At 40.1% G+C, this 22409-nt stretch overlaps 1 protein-coding gene across 4 annotated transcripts in view; it reads left to right on the top strand.

Annotated features, from left to right (window-relative positions):
* UMAD1 (UBAP1-MVB12-associated (UMA) domain containing 1) overlaps positions 1-22004 on the top strand; it is a 40877-nt gene extending 18873 nt beyond the window's left edge. For all 4 annotated transcript variants that reach the window (XM_053359817.1, XM_053359816.1, XM_053359818.1 and 1 more), the window contains exons 4-5: positions 3907-3968; positions 19541-22004. In XM_053359817.1, coding sequence (XP_053215792.1) covers positions 3907-3968; positions 19541-19786 — 308 coding nt within the window. In that variant the 3' untranslated portion in view covers positions 19787-22004. The remainder of the gene's footprint in view (positions 1-3906; positions 3969-19540) is intronic.
* Positions 22005-22409: the final 405 nt, after the last annotated feature.

Genomic DNA, 22409 nt, shown 5'->3' on the forward strand with positions numbered 1-22409 from the left:
GAAAGTTGCCAGGCAAGGAAGGAAAGAGGGGAGAGAGATAACAGGAAGGAAGGAGGTGAAAGGGACTGATAGGAAATGGGAAGTGCTGGGTGCAGCGCTTTTTGATGCCCCGCTTTACACACACACAAGCACACTTGCACCCCAGTTCCTCCCCACTTCCCATTAGGGATGGAAGCTTACACAAGCTCCCCTGCTCTCTAACGGCCCGGAGTGAGTCTTATAACTGATGCAAAACGGGTGCTTTCATACCAGAAGAAAGCACAGCCCTGCAGGTGCTTCCCCCGCAGGAAACAACTATGTAACTGGGCTGTCGCCACTCAGCACATGGGTTTGAAGGGCATGAAAGGAGCCTGCACTTGACAGTTTTTCCTCAAGCCCCTGGGTCTTTGTATCTGCAATTTGTTTGGACTTGGGGCTCTTACGTTTTGCAGGATTCAGTAATGAAATTAAGGTTGCCCAGTACTGTAGAATAATAACTTTGCAAATATCAGAAAGCATGTGTAAATTGACAGTTCAGGTTCTCTCTCTCTTTTATGTGTGTGCAGGAGGAGTCTAGCATCTTTCTAAGCTTAGCTTTCATCAGGCTAAAAATAAAAACTTTTGTTTTACATGACAAGCTGCCCTCCAAAATTGTTCTTTGCAAATGAACACTTTTGCATGAGGAGCAGTATCTTTTGACTCTCAGATTTGGAACACAAATGTTTTTGACTTGAGTGTCTCCTCTTCTTGCCCAGGGCCTTACCGTATTTTTCGCTCTATAACACGCACCTGACCATAACACGCACATCGTTTTTAGAGGAGTAAAACAAGGGAAAAAAATTCTGAATGAAACAGTGGATGTATCATTTTTGTGCCTCATGCTGTGGCCACAGACATGTGATCTGATGGTGAGCTTGGGGTAGCCCAATGCAAAAATCCTGAGGATCCATGTGGATCCATGCTTTGTAACCACATTTTTGCTCCACTGCAGCCCCAGGCAACAGTGGGTGTGTGATTTGTTTGGTGCAGGCTGCAGCCATGGACATGCTATGTGATCTGATGGTGAATTTGGGGTGACCCAATGCAAAGATCCTGAGGATCCATGTGGATTCATGCTTTGTAACCACATTTTTGCACCACTGCAGCCCCAGGCAACAGTGGGTGTGTGATTTGTTTGGTGCAGGCTGCAGACATGGACATGCTATGTGATCTGATGGTGAATTTGGGGTGACCCAATGCAAAGATCCTGAGGATCCATGTGGATCCATGCTTTGTAACCACGTTTTTGCACCAGTGTGCAGAGAAGCAGCTGGCTAAGAATGCAGGAGAGGGGTATAACGGGAGGGAGGAAAGGAAGGCAAAAGTCCCCCCCCACACCCAAGCCAGCCCCCCCTCTCTCCCACCTCCATGTTTTCCCTAAAATGCTTCCCTGGACGCAGCACTACCGGAGGACGGAGATCCTTTCCTTTCCCCTCTGCTAGCCTGGAGGGAAGGGGTTGCCTGGAGGGGAGGGGATTTGCCTGCTCTTTGTTCCGTTTGAGCAAACAGCAACCGAAACAGAAGCGAGTGGGCAGTAAGACCCTGAGGCAGAATGCAGGAAAGCAACAGCTTCCTCTCTCACGGAGCTCCCTCCTCCCTTCTCCCTGACGCGCGCGATTGGATTTTTGTCTGATTTTTCCTCTGCGCTTGGGAGGGTTGGCTCCAGGGACCCCACATTCGCTCAATAACACGCACAGACATTTCCCCTTACTTTTTAGGAGAAAAAATCTGCGTGTTATAGAGAGAAAAGTACGGTAACTTCGCATTCTTTGTATATGCACAACTGTTGGACTGCCTTGGGCTGCCATCATGCTGCCTGTTCCACATGTTCAATTTTTTTTGTCAGTGGTGCCAGGTGCAAACTCAGCTTTAAAAATATACTTAGATTGGTTGCCACCACAATCTGAAATATTTAAAATGCTTTTACCTTCACTTCCCTCTGTTCTTAACTCATAGCACTATATAACTCATAGCACTATATCAGTAGATAGGACTTTCAGGGCTTTTGGAATGGAACTGGAAGATCAATGTTATTTTATTTTTGTTTTGCTTTGATGCATTTGAGGATATGGGTCCATTAGCAAAAATGTCATTTGTACTTTTTAATGGAACGCTTTGGACCAATGTGTCTGTGCTCTTCTCACCTACTGAAACATGGAATTCTAATGAGAAACATGCCCTAGTTTGATTCCGCTGGGCTCCAGACTTTTGTCTTCAGTTTGGGGAGAGACTGTTGGGTAGATCTCTAGATGTAGAGTTCCTTGGGAGTTTTGATGTCAAAATAACCTTGTGTGTGGATTGCACAGAGCAAATGGCTAGATTTTGAAACAGCTTGATAATGTAGTACTTTTGTGTTATTTTATGAGACTTGCCTGTTTTCCACATAAAGCCTGGAGTGCTCTCCCAAGCATATGTTGCAGAACAACATGGTAACTTAGGGGCAGGCGAGGAAGGAGAAAAAATAGGCCTGAACCTGCTGGTACTAAGCATTCTGACTCTGTTAAGCTTCATGCATAACTTGAATTTTAATATTTTGCTAAATCTGCCATGTACACATAACAATACAGCTCCAAGTCTGGAGAAGACTCTGGGTGGGTGGTTATCTCTAATCATGAGATGTCACTTTGGGTCAGGGGGGCGGTCATTAGACAAATAGTTGCAACATTTTTGAGCTTTTGGTTTCCCTGTGGCCGCCTCTGGTGGGCTTTTATGTCTTTGCACCTACTCCTTTCCTTTAATTGGCTAGCCTTGCTTCCAAAGAAGTGGCCAATAGAATAGCCTGCATTCGCTGCTCTTGTCAGGAAAACAAATGTTTCTGTTGCCCTTCAGGAGGCTCATGGTGACACAGTTTTTCAGAACACCCTGTTTAGTACAGTCTCCTGCAGATGTTCATCTGGCTTGCTTTTATCACACCAAAAGCAGCTTTTGTCAGAATCAAAGATAGACTGTGTGCTAGCCCTCTGTTCCACTTGAAGCTACAAGGATGGTGTCATCTTAACCACATTGTGTGTCCTCAAGTATATGTACAACAGGTAAGGCCATCATCACGATGAGCTTGGGCTTTGTGTTTTCAGTGTCCCAAGAGGTGTGACTTCTGTATTAACAAGCATTCAACCCTACGTTTTTTTCAGGCAGCATGAGAAGGTTGAAAGTAATGATAACTGCATTCAAAAACAGTTGCTGGTTATCGTTGTGGTGTCTCTTTCTTCTAGCTTTGTGTGAGTCCTAATTTTAGAAGTTGTTGTGAAGGATATCTAGTTTGGCAGCATAGCAAGATCACAAACGAAACAGTACAAATGAGATTTCACAGTAGGAAGGAAATAGGAACCCATTCAGAGGTCTCAGTCGGCCACAACTATGCTACCTCTACTAATAATTACGTAAACGTGGTTCAACATAGTAGACCAGAAAATTTCAAAATGCTTGATCTCTCCTTTTCAGTGAATTTCTCAGTGCATCAGAAGTATCTTCATTATAATGCAAAACATCTTTGATGTTAAAATTTGCAAACACGACAGCTCTCTACTGAAATGCAGTGTGACATGATGTGCCCTTTTGTTGAACAATACCTATGTTTTTATAAACAAGTTTGTATTTTATAACCAATTTTGAAAATGTTTCCAATAAGAAGAGAGGGAAGTAGTTTGTGATGAGGAAACTATTTATGAGAAACATTTTGCGGAATAAGAAGTTTGCTGAAGCACATGGAACACGTCTCATTTTTTCAGCTATTTCTTGAACATTTTACTGCCTGTTAATTTCAGTGTTAGATGTCTTGATTTGGGCTGGGTTTTGGTGGGGAAGCAATTTGCAAACTTTTACATTGTAAGTGATGTTGCAGTCATGAAAGGGACCAATAACACAAATCTCTTGCATTGTGTCTTCTAGGCAATACAGTGAATGAAGAAAGCAATGAGTCTTCAGGACTTGAGGGTGACCAGACTACACAGGTCAGAAATCCCTCTTTTAACTCTGTCTGAAAAAAAGGATATGGTTGGGGATAGCAGGAGTTACTAAACATCAGCTGTGGTTTTCTGTATTTAGATAAGATTTCAAAAACGTAATTCTTTTTTCTCAAGCACTGTAAGGCATGCAGAGGAGGCTGACTTTTTCTATGAGCAGCAAAAGCATCTGGCCCAAGTTGCAAATCTGGCCACACTCGGGATGCAGCCCAACCATAGCTCTGTCAAAATTGTGGAGTGAGGCAGGACTTTATTATGAAAGGGAGGAGGTTCCTATGTTTCTGTAGTCCAGCCCACGTCATGACTTGACATCATCGCTTTCTGTTAGGTGGATGAAGTTACATGGTATATGCCCCCCTACTTCATCTTGCCAGCCTTCTTCCCTTACTTACAGTGATCTGTTAAACATTTACTGCTGATGAGAATAAACTGGAAACATAGCCTTACCAGGCTCAAACATAAAAGACTTCTAGAAGATTTAAAGTACACAAAGCATTGAAAATTAATGTGTAAAAGAAAAAATGCTACAACTGCTATATGCCAGCCAGTATACTTGGTTTAATTTTTAGATAATTGCTTTATTTAAATACTTAATGTTGTAGCCAATGTTAGTGCTACTCAGAGTAGATTAACTGAGCACAACTTACTTAGTCATCCAATGGGCATGACATGCTTAGCTTCATTCATTTTAGTAGGTCTACTCTGGGTATACTTAGTTGGAGACAACCCTTTTAAACTAGCATTTATATGAGAGTGTGTGTTTGTGGGAGGGACACAAATATGCACGAGTAGTACTGGTAATGACTAGATTTTCTGGTGTCAAAACAGTTTCACTGGCCAAAACTGTAAGTCATTTTGCAGGATAGTGGAGCATACCATTGGATTATTTAGAGGTGGTTCTTTCTTTGCTTCCTAACTGTTGCTAATCTACTTTTATGGACATATGATGTCCATTGCTTGTAATCAATGTATCCCTATAATAGACCTGGTTCAGTAAAAAATTATGTTATTCAGATTTGTAGTGCTAATTAATATAACTAATGAGTTCAGAAAAAGGAACTGTGTGTGTTGCAAACACTTTACTTTTTAGTTCATTGCAGTAGCACTCGCTGCCAAAGAGGCAAGCTGCTAGTGACTTTGAAAATGGCTTGTTTCTTCATTACGAATTGCTGTAGTAAAAATATGAAAGAAAATTGTGGTTGCACATATTGGATGGTATCCAGTGTTAGTTCTATTCATAATAAACTCATTGAAATCCATAGATTTAAGTTCCTTAAATCATTGGTGTGGCTGTTTTTTCTTCTCAGTGGGTCTGCTCTGAATATGACTAAGTTGTACCTCTGGTGGCAAACGGGATCCGTTCTGGAGCCCCATTCGCAACATGAGCAGAATGCAACCTGCGGGTCACGATTCGCCGCTTCTGCGCATGCGCGTGACGTCATTTTGAGCGTCTGCACATGCGCGAGCGGCGAAACCCGGAAGTAACCCCTTCCGGTACTTCCAGTTCGCCGTGGGATGCAACCTGAAAAGATTTAACCTGAAGCAAACGTAACAAGAGGTATGACTGTATATCCTTTTAATTCCCGTTCATATCTGTAAACATAATATATGTCTTTATTGGTATTGTGGCCACTATATTGTCTCTTTTGGCTAAGTATAATGACATAGTCAATGAAAAATATTAGAATAAAAAAGATTCAGGTGACATACATTTATAAATACATTTATAGCACAGATGAAACGCTACTGTAGCAGCTAAGGCTTATGGTATAGTGAAATTTGTCTCTAGGTAGCAGGTTTTGGTCACACATAGAACCTTGATGGCAGAAAGTGAGGAGGAATTAAAGAACCTTTTATTGAGGGTGAAAGAGGAGAGCGCAAAATATGGTCTGAAGCTCAACATCAAAAAAACGAAGACAAAATAGAAGGGGAAGAAATGGAGGCAGTGAGAGATTTTACTTTCTTGGTCTCCATGATCACTGCAGATGGTGACAGCAGCCACGAAATTAAAAGCCGCCTGCTTCTTGGGAGAAAAGCAATGACAAACCTAGACAGCATCTTAAAAAGTAGAGAGATCACCTTGCCAACAAAGGTCCATATAGTAAAAGCTGTGGTTTTCCCAGTGGTGATGTATGGAAGTGAGAGCTGGACCATAAAGAAGGCTGATCGCCGAAGAATTGATGCTTTTGAATTATGGTGCTGGAGGAGACTCTTGAGAGTCCCATGGACTGCAAGAAGAACAAACCTATCCATTCTTAAGGAAATCAGCCCTGAGTGCTCACTGGAAGGACAGATCCTGAAGCTGAGGCTCCAATACTTTGGCCACCTCATGAGAAGAGAAGACTCCCTGGAAAAGACCCTGATGTTGGGAAAGATGGAGGGCACAAGGAGAAGGGGATGACAGAGGACGAGATGGTTGGACAGTGTTCTCGAAGCTACCAGCATGAATTTGACCAAACTGCGGGAGGCAGTGGAAGACAGAAGTGCCTGGCGTGCTCTGGTCCATGGGGTCACGAAGAGTCGGACACGACTAAACGACTAAACAACAACAGAACCTACTATGCTTCCAAAACTCTCTCCAGATAGGCTTTTCTGACACCTGCTCTGATGTCTTTTAAGTTTTTTTAAAAAATGATTTGTGTTTAATATATGCTGAAATGTGTTCTATGTTTATATTTACCATTTTAATTGTTTCGGGTTGGAGGCAACCCATTGTTAAAGCAACTTAAAACTAAAACAACTTGCATAATAGAATGACTTCATTGGATACAACCCTGTGTCTTTAAATTTCTGACTTTGTTGATTTAATAATGTAAGATATCCCCAGAGTAGAAACACTCATGGATGGGAGATGAATGGTTTAAATAAACAAACAAGTCATCTATATACTAATACTGATTCAAATCTTCCCATGCTTTTGTAACCAAAACCTCATTATAGATACTTATGAGAGATATCAGAAATTTATAGCAGAAATTACCTATGGCTGGGAGAGGTGGAAACAGCCCCATAATAATTTGGTGGCACAGGCTGCTGCTGCATTTACCAGGGGCCAGAATCTTACCACGGGGGGCGGACAGGGAAAATTGAAAGGCTGGTGAGAGAGATGGAAGAGTACTGGTCAGACCTAGACCTGCATAGCTTCAATAATAATAATAATAATAATAATAATAATAATAATAATAATAATAATAATTTTATTTATATCCCAGCCGAAGCCGGGCTCAGGGTGGCTAACAACAATAAAATAGTGCAACATTCTAAAAACATTTCATTATAAAAATTAATTAAAATCAGCAAGGTGATGGGCTCCTGTGCTTTCAGACCATATGTGTGTGTGTTTTGTAGAAAGGACCATCTCATTGTTTGGCTAGGTCACTTCCTGTTTCACCCTGAGAAATTATTTGCAAATGTCCCCAGAGATGGAAGAAAGAAAGAGCTGCCCATGGACACCCATGGAGAATTTAATTGGACATGAGTTTATACAACCCCCCATCCAACCCGCCCCCCTCAAAAATGAAGTGGGGAAACCCAAATGGAGCAAAAAAACCTCATCAGTTAGAAAGAACTGAGCATGCCCAATGGGCATGAAATGCCTAATGACTGTTGCCAGGGAAACCTTGGGGGAGGGGCTTTAAAGGGAATCTGGAATTCCAAGCAGGGAGTGATGTACACTGCAACATTTTGTTGCAGTTCCCTCTGAAAAATAAATAAAAAACAAAATAAATAATTACCTACATAAGATGTACCCTAAGGAAGTGTTCCAAAAATATGGCAAACTGTGTTGTCCATCACACTTCAGAAAGTTTTTGCAAAAGATTAATTGCTTACATAAGGTTCGCTGAGTAATAAGGAGTCCTTATTTTAGACCTAGTTTGCATGGTAGGGAGGAATAAGGGAACATGGACAGAATAGGTACCTAGGGAGAAAGTGATAACGAAATGTTTGACATCATGTTTCTAAGAAAAGAATGGTACTGAAAATAGTAGACAAAAGATAATGGCCTTAATTTTCAGTAAAGTACCATTAGGTAGTAAGAAAAGAAAACGAGAAAAAACTGTGAAATAGTTTTCAAATTAAGATGGAGTCAGAAAAGCTGTTCATTTCTGAAAGTTATTTTGGGAAATGCCAATGCTAACACAATACTGTGTACTCGGACAAATTAAACAAACTAGGAAAATTAGAAGGAACAAATATTTCATTGCTGATGAGAAGAATTCAGGAACCTCATTGGCATTAGAAGCATGGAAGAATGATTCTTTGTATAAAATATGTTTTCAAGCATAGTAAAAGTGAGGAAGACAAACGCCTCAAGTGAATTATAGGTGATTGGGGATAGCAGGAACTACAGGCAAAAAAGCTGATCTGTCTGTGAACCCCATCACAAGATTGTTGCTACCCATACTCTTGCCTCTGTTTTTCCCCCACTGTACCTATTTAAATGGCACAAGGAGTGACAGCTGTCGCCACCTTGTTACCTGCTACCAATTTATTTTTTATTTGGGGAGCTTAGGGGAAAATATTGAAATATGAAATGCAGCAATGAATGAGGGAAGTCTAGTTGATCACTGCAGTCCTTTCTGAAAACAGCTTTTGGTATATCATTTGCCCTCTTTGCTAGTTCTTTTGAGATTATTCGCAGGGAAGTGAATCGGTGAAAAATATAATACTGGGACTGGTCATGCACATCACTTTTTCATGTTTGAATATGGTAGATCCCTGAATTTGTTCTCAAGGGACCAAAAGAATAAGGCTATGTCTGAAGACTGTGTGTACTCTTTATTGTGCAATCACACTATGTATATACCAGAACTGCTTTGGGTAGCATTTTTCTTATCCTAAGAATCCTGATTGTCTGTGTGGCTTGTTTTGAAGATGCTTCAAGCCTTATAGTAGAGGCAGAATGGTAGGATTCCAGGAGCAAGTAATTGACTGCTTTCATGCTTTGGCTCTGCAGCGTGTTTTTGAACTACAGCTTCCATGAGCCCCAGCAAATATGACCAATGGCCAGGGATGATGGGAGTTGTAGCTCACCAATAACTGGAGGACCGAAGATTCCCCACACCTGCCTTACAAGGACAGAAAAAAATGTGAGGAAAATTTGCAAGGAGAAAAATGCAAAATGGTGCCACGAAGCAGTAATTTTAACATGCATTGCCTCACAGAAATCCTAGGAAGATGTAAGTGGTGTTCACATAGAAATATTTAAGATCAAACTATCTGTTTTTGTCAACTTAAAACATTTATTGATACCACTTTTATTGTTTATTTCTATCATTTTATGGGTTGCTGTTAGAGATGTAATGTCATGGAGGGGGAAACTATTTTTTTTACAGCTCTCCCCCATTTTTATGTTTTCTAAGTCTTCACATGTCTAGTTGCTGTGTATAGGCAAGCTTCTAAACAGGCTGAATAAAATGAAACAAATAGATCACTTTTCCTGGGAAGTTTGCAGACATTGACTGATGTTTAAACCTTTATTTCCATGCCTGTGCATTACAAAGAACAAACTGTAAAGTTGATAGATGTTTGTGTTCTAAGCTATGCATTGAAATGGAGACAGAAATGCTTGTGTGGTTATGAATAAACAAGAAGGGCATAGCTACTAGTGAGTCATATTTCATGTATTTGCATGTCAAAAAGTTCTTTGGAAAACATTGCACAAGGATATGCAGCAAACGCTTCCAACTTTCCCCCCAATAATAAATATATGAAGGTTTGCTTCATATGAAGGAACCTATCTTATGTCATCACAATTGTATTAAATATATCGTGTATCCCCAAGAAATGTTCTCTTTTTGTATATGCCTTCCTTGAACACAAGTGCTTCAAATTCCGCCTTGGACTTCAACTCTGTTCTACTGCTTTTAGGCAGTGCTGACATTTATGAGCAGTGCAACCTTGGTCACAGTAATTTTCCTGGGTTTGGGGGCATCCATGGTGCTGGTATTGCTCATCTAAAAGGGGTGACAGTGGGCAAGGTCTTCTGAGTTGTAATTTCCAGTAATGGAGCAAAGTTGACTTTTCAGTAATGTGCTGCTGAAAGCAGTTTGCTGAACCAGAACTAAGACTTCCTAGAGGAGAGTGGCAAGAAGGTTAAACAAGAAACTATACAATTCTACAATTAGCTCACTGTCAGAGTTGTATGGCTTATTAGAGATGATGGCCTTTGTCATTTGGATCCATTCTCCTTGCTTAACAAAAAAAATTTTTTAATTAAATTATATTGCAAAAAAGGCTCAGGTTAAAAAAGGAAAACATTCCTGTCTGCAGAGGCAATATACATAGTTTATTTCCTTTTAACATTAGCCTCTTTTGAAATTAACCTTTGAAGATGATGGGAGAGGACTGAGAAATCCATCTGTTCTCCTAATGCTGATCTTTGCTCTTAAATCATGAGACTGTCAACTCTTTATGATCACTAATATGGTTATTGTAGGTTGACAAATGTACTGCATTAGGGTGGTTGTATGCCAAGGTGGTTTTTAGGACTGGGAGACTCAAGTTCCAAGCCCCCGTCAGTCATCAGGTTTGCTGGGTTGCCTTGGTCAACTTGCTGGATTATAGTTTAACTTTGTTTCACATAATTGCTGTAAAGATTGTCAATGACTTTGTGCATGGAAAACTACCATAGGAATTTTCATTAACAATAATTTATGTTGATGATTTTCCAAACGCTACTTGACTGAATTGTTTGGCCTTGAATCTCTGGCTGATACTCTTGACTCCCCACCCCCTCCTGCTTCATTTACTGCTCACCTATGTGCAGTCCTCATAGTCTTGCCATTTCCTCCTTTTGTTCTTTGCTATCATAGTCCTTGTCTAAATGTCTTTTGGTTGCTCCAATCTTATTTTCAAAATACAGAGTTCTGCCCTTAAGAGTGAATACTGAGTTGCAGTGCCAGAGTCCACAGCTATCATTTCACCTATCCCCCTTTAATTCTTTCTTTGACTCATTAAGAAAATTAAGAGAATTGTTGTTGCTTTGTTTTGTTTCGCAGCAACCAACAGCATAGTATGCAATACCTGTAACAATAAATAAAACCTCATCTGATTCTGACAGATGGCATGATCATGAATTAGGATTTATAAAGCTTATCAAACATCTGTGTTTGAGTGCCCTGGGGAATAGACTGGTGCAAGAAACAAAGAAGGTAGTTGTAGAAATAACTGCTGTGGTTTGTATTTGTCTACTGTCACCTTGTAAAAGTAACTTATGCTTGCTTCTTTGACATTGCATTTTGCACTGATGGCCAGATGTGCTTTTCTTCAACAGATGCCAAATGTATTGGTGCTTCCTGTCAGTTATTTATAAAAAAGCATCCAAATATTGTTTTGTGAATTCACATATTTGCCCTCCAACCTTATTTTTCATTGCCCTGATTCTTCACTGTATTCTTCTCCTGCTTTATTGGGTGACTTATACTTCTAGTGGTCAAAATAAATCTTCCAGGGTCTACTTAATCCCTGCTTTCCAAAAGTCAACATCATACTTGCTTTCTTTTTCATTTAGATGGGCCTGGATAAACTTCAGCAGCTAGAAAACTGCAATCTAACAGCAACCACTTTACGCCGGTAATCTTCAAAATATATAACTTGTGCAGTAAAGCATCTCTTTGAATGGGAGTATTGTCTTCCTTTCCCCCCAGTGTGAGACACAATTCTAGCATTGGCTGGGTCATCAAATATGTTACCCAGTACTATACCAGCAAAGAAATTTACAAGTGGTCAGTTTATCGTCTTGCTATTTGATCTTCAAAACAGACACTTGGCTTTAGTCTTGTAGTTTCAGGTTTACTGTTCAAAAGGAACCAGTGATCATTATAGGCAAGTGGGCAAATGCTGTCTTTTATTGACCCTTGTTTGTGCTTTATAGTTCATATGAAAGACACAAGCTTCACATCTCCTCTGCTTGGGAGCTGGCTTTGGTCCAAAGCTATTTGGGGAAACCAGAAGGTGTGGCTCAACTTGTAGTGTGTGCATCTCAGAGTACACTTGCATACTCGGTTTGACACAAAGAGCCAAAGGTTTGAGGTCAGCTTGTTTCTGAAGAGGCAGTGGGTTGGGACTGGAAACATGCAGATATTTTTTTAACACTCTCCCACCAACAAAATGTGTGCTAAGGCAGAAAGAAAGTTAAATAAATCATGCAACTTTAGCAAATTTGCCTGTGTGCAAATTTTGCATTATCTTCTACTTGTAGAAAGAGCTCAGCCCATTAGAAATCCTGCTGAACTCCCTCTGGGGTTTCAACGATTGCCCATGCACTTTGAAGGCTAACTTCACAGTTGTAAGTCCTGCAAATTTGCTTTTAAAATATTGAAAGCTGAGATTCTCAAGATGTTGGTTTCTGTGATCAGTACCAGACTTTGGTGTGTCTGTGTTGTGGCACAGCACAGAAGAATTACATACACACATGTATATGTCCTGCATACTAAGCTCTTCAGAAAGATGCACTTCAGGCTGGTCAAGGCAGACAGAGGAGAATGGAAAGCCTTCTGCATCTTTGAACTGGATGATTGGCTCATGAGGTCGAGCAGAGCTGAAAGGAATCTTGGCAACAGCTGTAGCACAGCAATGTTAAAAGATCCAGAGAGTGCAGAAAAAGTTGCTATCATTTATAATCAATCCCTGATGCTTGCTCTTTTGCCCTTTCTCGTAATAATTAAGCTGATGCAAAGGAATTATTGAGCATGCACTCTTCCTCCAGCACTTTGTATTTCTATCATCACAATGTCTTTCCATTTTTGCAACACACCTTGCAAATATTTGGTAACAGGATGATAGCTTCAGTTTGATTTTTCCAGTTCCTAAATAGAACTGAGCAGTGATAGTTTGGGAGCAGAAGTCATGCCAAAGCTGAATGAGCTGTTCTTTGCTACAATTCAGAGAAATTGCTACTGAAGAGGATCCTGTTTATATAAAAATGCAGGAAGTCTCTACCAGAACTCTTTAAAAGAGATTAGAAGGGCAATTCAGAGTTGTACAATAGATGTAGATGAGTTCTTATACATGCTTTTGTCTTGAGATAACTTTGAGAGAGGTTTCATGACCACCCCCAAGTATGTTCTTTAGCGTCATGTTCCTATAAGCTTCATTTTACAAACCCTGTTAAGACATTTGTGCAAAATCTGAAAATGAGGAACAGTCAAAAACCAGTACCTTTTCATAGTAGTGGCTTCTCACCTCAGCTGTTTAATGAGTTGTTCTGAAGAATACTCATGTATTTAGCCTGAAATTTCTCAGGCAATTTAGGATTTGCAGCCTTTGTGTCTGATTTGAGAAAATAAAGGAAAACTACTACAGACCAGTGCAGAATTTCTTCCTCAGCCTGGCACTGATGTCCCTCTATACTCTATAGGAACACCTTGTACATCCCCACAGGATGCTGACTGTACTTCATAATTCCCCAAAGAACAGCCATTCTCATGATTCATCTCAATTCAAATTAAATCTTCTCAAGGACATCCACATTTTATTTTTAACTGTTCCTTCTCTTCTTTCAAAAAGGAACAGCTATAAAAATTGCTCCTCCTCGTTAGTCAGTCAGTAAGGGGCAGGTGTGTGGTAGAATATATGGTAAAGTGGTCATCTTTATCCACCCAGAAGTAGGACAAGCCTATCAATGACTGCAAGTGGTTCAGGCTGTCAGTGGCTACTTCTGGGTTCGACAATAGGATGAGGCTATTGTAGGCTTCCAAGGACAATCTGGTTGGCTGCCGTGGAAACAAGATGCTGTACTTAACCCAAGTAGATCCATGCATGCTGCTAACCTTGTTCACATTAACCTCATACATTCACTGCATGTGGGGGGGGGGGAGCAAGGTCATTCTAGCAAGCTCTGAAATCTCTCTGTGATTTCAGCTGAAGACATGTGTGTGACTTGGTTTGTGCATAATGGTAAGCTGAACTATGGCTTACCATGATTGAGCAAAGCGTGCCAGAGCATGCTGATTTAGCTTCCTCTCCTGGTTTGCTTGGATAGAAAGAAACCATAAGCGTTGGTTTGCATGTGATACTAAATCAGTGCTCTGGTTCATTTACTCTCAGGAAACAAGGAAGATACCAACATGCTTGCTCATTGTAAGCCATCATGCAGCTTATTGTGACATGTGAACCAGACCAGGGGATGTCAGATGAACAGAGATTTATACTAAGGACTATTGAGGCTAGGGCCAGGATTGTGTGTGTTATGGCGCAGTGCATTATTTCCCCCCATGATTGGCTGACATTATGAGACTTCCTGATTGGCTAGGGAGAGATACTCCTTATGCCCTGGCTTTGTCAGCAAAGTTATATTTCCTAGCTGCTGATCAAGGTCTGCCTTCAGCTCTTGAAACTGATTGCAGGAATCATGAGTTTGGGGAACATTCACGGCAGTCTAGTTCAGAGTACAGTCACCCACCGCACCAGCCCTGTTCCAGTGGGCTTCATTGACTGGAAAGGATTTGAACCTGGGTTTTCCATCTAAACCAGGGGCCAGCAAACTTTTTCAGCAGGGGGCTGCTCCACTGTTCCTCAGACCTTGTGGGGGGCTGGACTATATTTGGGGGGGGGGGGATGAACGAATTCCTATGCCCCACAAATAACCCAGAGATGCGTTTTAAATAAAAGCACACATTCTCCTCATGTAAAAACACGCTGATTCCCAGACCATCCGTGGGCCGGATTTAGAAGGCGATTGGGCCAGATCCGGCCCCTGGGCCTTAGTTTGCCCACCCATGATCTAAACCCTCTGCTGTAGCTGCTTTGTTCTGCTGACTGCCCTTTCCAAATATAATTTGTTAAAACTCAGAAATAATGGAGTCTTGGCTGATGTGTCCTGTGTTATTAACATTTGCCACTGAAGTTCTGTCTGCAAGCTCAAGCTTTCCATTGTAGGATATTGTACTATTACTTATCTCTTTGAATTGTGAACATCTCTTTGAATTGTGAACATACAGCATTTAGATAATGGGTGAACATTGCTGAACAAGAAAAGCACCTGTTTATGTAAATAAATGTTTACCATCAGCTGTCATTGCAGCCTATATATGGTCCCTGAATTTCTAATGTAAAATGTTAAAGACGCTCTTCAAAATTATTTGAATTGACAGTCCACTTTACTTGGAAATTGTGATGATGGTATACCTGACAGCATTTTGTGTAGCCAACTGTTGAAGAATATGTTTTGAATGCCCCACACTTCGCAATGGGACAAGCTGGGTAAAGGTGAATGTTATGCAGAATCAGCATGTCTACGGTAGAATAACAAATCCTCCAAACACACTGCTGTAAATTACTGTATGTGCTGGAAAGAGACAAGCATGGAAGCTTAAGCCATTTTTATAACCTTCACTTTGCGCAGCACTGTTTTGTTGTGATATGCGTGTTGAAACCAGCTTGGCAAGTTAACAGGATTGATAAGGTGCTGTCCCATGCTTCCGTACTTAGTACTGTTAGAGTTGGCATAACATCTTGGGATTGACAGATACCGCCCTTGCTCTTGTCACCAATGTTGTTTGTCCGAAGCTAGGCATGGAAAAGCTTAGTTAATTGCTATGGTTGAGAAGTAAAGGTTAACCTAACTTGATAAGATCTTATATACAAAACAATACCTTTTTAGTCAGCCTAGTACTGATGTGTAGGTGCCACACTTTGTTTAAAAAGAAATCTGGTTTTAAACTATCCAGTTATAACACATTGTCCATTTTTTTTAAATGTGTGTAATTCAGTACCCCCATGGCAAACTTAATTGGCCAGGATTTGGAAGCCTGCTTAAGTGCTTTGTTGTTCTTGTTTCTTCTTTAAACATTGGTAGAGTTCATTGTAGATTGCAGTTTACCTGGATCTTTATGACGTATTTGGAGGAGTAGGGTTTGCAGCAGGGCTTCTTTTTTCAACTGGAACTCGCCGGAACTGAGTTCCAGCACCTCCCAGGTGGGCGCCATTGCCATTATAAGAGAACAAGGGAGGCGTCCATGGTGAGTTCTGGAACCTCTTTTTCTAGAAAGATAGCAGTGGCTTTCAGACAGCTGCAATGGGTGCAGAACTCTCCAGAAAGGTCCAAGCTTCCTGGATATCTCTAGGATGGGGATGGGGAACCTCAGACTGGGAGCAAAATGTGGCTTCCAGGACACTCATATCAGGCCCTTGGGACTTTTCCTAGGCCACTCCCAAACTTTTCCTGCTCGGCAGCCCTCTTTGAATAGTTTTGCCTGGCTGGCATGTGTGCTTGAGCTGTCATAATGCTTTTTGCTTACCTGGATGGCACAGGGAGGTGTGTGTGTGTAATGACATTAATTGCTCCACTCATTTTTGCCTTTGGCCCATCCCAATGCCAGCATGAAGTCCCCTAAGGTTATCCACATTACTTTTTCAGACTTGTTAACTTCTTTGAGAGTTAAATACATGAAACAGTGTGCTAGGTAGTAGTTTCTAAATGATACATGCATCCAGTTGTGTCCCTTTATTCACAGAAGGCTCCCTGATCTGGCAGAGACTTCCCTGAGGGGAAAGAGGGGAAATGATTTTTGCTTGTTCCCCTCTTCCTTCCGTAGTCCCCTCTTGCTTCCACCACCCCACAGTCTGCTCCTGACAGCTGGGGTGGTGTGGGCTTCAGGAAAGAAGGAGAACTTGTGGAAATCACCCCCCTTTCTAGTCACAGAAAAATCTGCTGGTTCAAAGAGCCTTCTATCTTTGGAGGAGCGTAATTGGATACAACCCATGGTTTTAAATCTCGTTGGAGCAGTTAACACAGCTTCTTTGCCCTACATAAGAATCCACACATGTTTACCATGCAATATGCATTAAAAATATACTTTTTAATGGAATTGTATACCTAAAATCCTTTATTTATATGGAACTTCCTACACAATATTTCTTTTAGAATATATTTGATTGAGCATTCATAACTGTTCAGATTTAAATAGAATGATGTAATCTGAAGAGAGATAAACTAAAAGACCAAATAGAAGTAGCATTAACTTCACAAAGTCTCCATATCTCTCTTATTATTTGTTTGTTGTTTATTTATCATTTGAAGCTGTTAAATTTTCAACTACAGAACTCCTTCTGAAATTTTTATTGCCCATCTCTTAAGAGCCATTTTTCTGCTATACGGTTTTATTTCATGGCATGGTTTCTGCAGGTTACTCTCATAGGGAAAACATAGCATAATATGGGAAGAAGATATATTTGGTGATGTACTTTTGATTAAACATGACAGCTCATGTGCTTATTAAGAGATGGGGAAAAGCAATATGCTTCTTCCTAGAACGTGCAAGGTTTGCACAGACTGAAGCGGAAACAGTTAATTAGAGCCATCTGATGTTTGAAAACCAAGGAAGCAGGTCAATGGGTTTTGAGACCCTCCCCCCTCTCCTACTTTCCAATGAGCTTTGCTTCTTGATGGTTTTATAAAGCAAACTCTTGCAAGGAGGAAAAGAAGTTCACGCAACTGGGTTGTTGCTGTTGCCTTACCATTTCCTCATATTGCAGCAATGCAGTTGAGAGAATGAAGAGGGATTTGTTACTAAAAAGGAGAGAGGCACTTTTCCTTTAATACGATGATTTAAAAAGATGTCAGAAAAGGACCAAATTCGAAAGCAAAACAGAAGGAAATTGAGATATGGAAAAAATGAGTGCCTTACAATGCAGAATTGGTAGTGGAGGTGTATATACAATTCTAGGTCATGGCAATTTCAGGCTTCTGAATCTTATAGTTAATGCATTTTACATCATATTCAGGCTAGATTGCATATGTGTAGGGTAGAGTGTTTATTTATGTCTCTCCATAGTGGATGGTCCTAGGATGGGCCTCATTCACTACAAAATACAACTAAGCACAGTAAAATGACATTAAAATGGTTATAAATTCATAAAACCCAGCACATTGATACATTTAAATACTGCTCCATAGTGTTTATGAAACACAGTCTTTGTTGCTTTCATGATGCTACTGAGTGATTAAGGGGAAAAGATTCGGCCCTGCTACCCTTTTCACAGACATGGCCAGCCTGATAGTGGTGGTCTACCAAACAAGGCCCCTCAGAAAACCTAATGGATTGAGAAGATGCACATAGAAGCAGATGTTTTCCCCTACTTAAGTTTAGCTTGCATTTTCTTCTGTCTGAGATGTAGGAGCACAGTGCCTTAACTTGGTAACCATAGAATTTTCTGGTAAGTTCATTTCCTGCTTTTATAAAAGAGTTGTGTTTCTCAAACGCCATGGCTTTCAGAGATATTAGCTGTGGTTCTTGCATACATTGCCCACAAGACTGAAATGTTAATCCTTGTTTAGTCAAATGAACTACGTGTGGAACCCAACACCAGAAGAGGAGAAGCAGGGTGCCTGTAAAAGCGAGGTGGAATGAAACAATACATTGCAAATTGTCATAATTAGGGTGTTTAGCCATTTAAAAACAAGAGCTTAACCTCTCTTTTGTCTGCTAAAGATTCAGAACAGCATTTTTGTAAATCATTCATTACTGCTTGCAGCGCTGCTGTATAAAATAATAACTTCTATTGTTGTCAGCATGACATTTCTTCCAAATCCATTTCATTCCACTTGTAAGGAAGAGGAATGAATGGGACAGGACAACATATGAAGTTACCTTCCTTTCTCCAGCTTTTTTTCAAATGAGTGCAGTTAACTTTAAACATATTTTCCCTCACATGCTACATTAATATGGGTCATTATTTGAAGTCCTACATTTGTGCAACAATTAAGCTGCAAGCAGGTGTTCCCTGGGGTGTAGTTTTAGCAAACAAAACAAGACTCTAGGGATTTTAATTCTCTCTTATGCCGTTAAACAAGGACATCATGCCTGACAGCATGTTTTCTCTTACAGGGGAAAGTAGACCGGTGCTCTGATCCAGCATGCACAGTTGCTCTTATTGTTCAGGGAAAACTACTAACAACAGAGGCCTTGTGACCTTTCCTCCTTCAGGCCACTCTCCCCCTGCTTATTAATCACAATAGCAATAAATGCACTGTCTGGGGAAAGCATCAGATTATCCAGCTGCAAAATGTTATTGTTTTTTGCTCTTGAGAAACGCAGTATTCCATGTGACCGGAGGACAATCTTGCGTGTAGGCAACGTACACCAAAGAGAAACAAACACACACATTTATAGTCTAGTAAGCTGCTTGTGTGGAAAGGCCCCTGTAATCTGATTTAAGAGTTGCTGATACAGGATTGAGTCATGTAAATGAATACTGGAACCTCTAGAATAACGCTTGTCTCTTTAGATCACTATCTGGTTAAAGTAATGGCTTTGTGCAGCTGCGTTTTTAAAGAGAGATGTTCATTTAACAGCAGTGCCGAAGTAGACACTGTGTTACCATCCTCGCACACAAATGTTCCCTGTCTTCCCAGAGCACAAAATTCACAGGAGGCACTTCGTTTGTCACCTGCGATTACTGCTTCGGCTTCGCTTGGGGCCACATCATGGCATGAATTGACTGTTTCAATTTTATTCAAGCCAGTTCACAACGACGCCACACAAGAAGGCCACTGTGAACAAGTGCAGCATTCATAATATCCATTTTCTCTCTTTTTCTCTCTTTTGTTTCCTTAGACAAATTCAGAGAATCAACCAAAGTTGCCTGAGATGGGGACAGAGAAAAATCAGAACGTGGAAAGCCAGCCTTCTATGCTGGAACTTCTCAGTGATGTACCTTTCACACTTGCACCACATGTCCTGGCAGCGCAAGACGCATGCAATGACTTTCCCAGACCGTTGCTCTCCTATGATGTCAATGACAACCTAACAAGATTTTGGTACGATTTTACGCTTGAAAATTCTGTGCTGTGCGAATCGTAGTTGTTGAATCAAATGTACCTTGATCACTTGATGTAAAATACTGAGGCGTTGTGTGCTACGTAGCTCAACTACTTTGTGACACAATCTGAGTCATTGTCTGGTTAAGCATTGACATTTTCCATCCACTGTGATGTCCCTTACAGAGTTTGAAAGTACCTGTGCCAAACCTGGCAATTCCGTTATAATCTTCAGCTTGAACTCCTTGAGCAGAGTTCCTTTTAATTCCAGATAAGCTATCTAGGTGTTGACATTAGTTCAGGGCTTGCCTTTTCAAAGGAAGACATTGCATATTACAAGAGCACTTTGATTTAATAAACGGGTAAGAAGTACATGATAGTGAATAAACTGGCTCATTTTGGGAGAACAGCCTTTAAGTTCTCTAACATTAGACACAACTTTGTAGAAATGTTGAACAGTGGCAGATTCTATTTTACCCCTTTTATGAAATATAGAATTGTCTGCATCCACAGCTCAGAATGGGCTGCTGGTGTAGTTTTGGGGGTTTTCATACTATATTTCCTTGGGACTCAGCAGTTTTTCATTTGCTGTTTGTTTTCATCAGCACATATGTTTCTGGTTTATATCTTGATCAGCTTTTCCATTGCAAACCTCTGTACCCACTAGAGAGTGAAATCTGGGTATGTGTTTATGCACACACACACACAAAAGTTTACCACTGATCCTATAATTTATATGGGTCAAATGTAAAATTGATGGGTTGGAGTATTGGAAAAGATCAAATAGTTACATGTTTAACTATATGAGGTATCCTCTGACCCACATATTCAATTCACAGGTCTTATTCCTACTAAAGTTTAGCTGAACTTCCCTGTGCTCACTATTGTAGTGTATATGAATAATTATTGTGTGCAAGGTTCATTTATTTTCTTTTTACCAGGGATTGAGTGGAAGAGGATACATTTGTTCTGTGCCAAAAGCAAGTATTTCAAAAGGAATATGCAACATGGTTATTTAAAAACATGATACACATTTTTAAAATTAATATTCTGTGACTGCCTTCCCCAACCTAGTACCACCCAGTTGGTTTTGACTATGATTCCTATCAGCCCTGACTTTCAGCCATGCTGTCTGGAGGTTATCAGGCTGGGGAAAGTTCCTCTGTGGGATGCATCTTCTAGATTACATTAGATACACTTAATTCCCATCAAAATCACTGGGATGCTAGTCATGCCTTAGGTTCCATTGATGTTAGGGGAACTTATTCTGGATCCACTGCTTTGCTTTTGTGTTACACTAACAAATGTTAAATGTTTCCTTAGTGTCTATGTGTTTTTTCTTGAGAAAACTATGTTATAAAGTTTGACAGATCTAGGTGTGCCGTATATTTGTATGTGTGCAATAAAAGCTAATTAAATGTGATATTCCTTTTGAAACTGGAAAATAGTGTCCTTGCATGTTCAGTTCTGTAGCCGTGTTTAATCAGATGTCACAGAAGGGACCAGACATTGTTTTTAATGAATTAGAGATTTATTTAATGGTAAATGAGAGATGACTTTCTATTAATTAACTTGAGTGATAGCTTAGAAAATCTAATTTGCACTAAATTCTGTATGATGTTGCATGCATATCAGCAGAAGAACTAGATTGTGATCATATTCTAGGATATGAATAATTATTTCTAGAGGAAGGAATAAACAGTTTAAATGAGGCTGTTAGAATTTATGTCTCTTGCAAATTTGATGGCAAGGGGGTCTCAATCCCTGATCATCTAGGTTGTATGTTGTACTGTTCGTTTTTGTTCTTTATTTTACATTAGCCATTATATTTTGACTAGTCCAAAAGCAATATTGCCACTACTGTTGTCCCGTTTTACTCTGTTAAAAACCACTTTGCAGTATAATCTAAAATATACTTAAAATTAGATTTAACGTACAGTACAAAACATAAGCTAATATTTCAAAATGCTTTGCATTAAATAAAAGGCAGGCAGCAGGACATACTTTTATATTTAGCATTTCTTTTTTATTGTATGATTATTTTATGATTCCTGTAATAATTTACATTGAAGTAAGTTTCACAGTATATATTTTTATTGGGGCTCCAATAAAACACACAAAAGTGTTACAATGAAGGTATTTGTGTTAATATTTTGATTGTCTTTTTTTATTGTGTTGCTTGTTGTGAGCTACACTGGAGTGTATTTCTTTGTTGGGGCAGGTATTAATAAAATGAAATAAATCTATACTATTAAACTGTCCCTGCAGCAGATCTTTATTGGGCTAATGAGTTCCAATTATTAACAATTGGGTACTGGAGTGTTGTGACATATTGGAGGTGTTCTGTAGCAGAGTGACAAGTGGGAGGGGCTTTGGGGCAGTTATTCTGCAACTGACAATTTCTCTGCAATGTAAATTATTTCTACATTTACATTTGTTTAGAGGAGCCTGTGAGATTGGTAAATCTCAGCTAAATGACACTATGGTGAGTACAGTCATACCTTGGTTGTCAAACGCCTTGGTACGCATACGTTTCGGCTCCCAAACGATCAAAACCCAAAAGTGAGTGTTCTGGTTTTTGAACTTTTTTTGGAAGCTGAGCATTTGATGTGGCTTCCGCTATTGTTTCACATTTAGGAAGTCGAACAGACTTCTGGAACGTATTC

This window comes from Podarcis raffonei, chromosome 12, assembly GCF_027172205.1.
Source record: "Podarcis raffonei isolate rPodRaf1 chromosome 12, rPodRaf1.pri, whole genome shotgun sequence".
NCBI classification, from domain to species: Eukaryota; Metazoa; Chordata; class Lepidosauria; order Squamata; family Lacertidae; genus Podarcis; species Podarcis raffonei.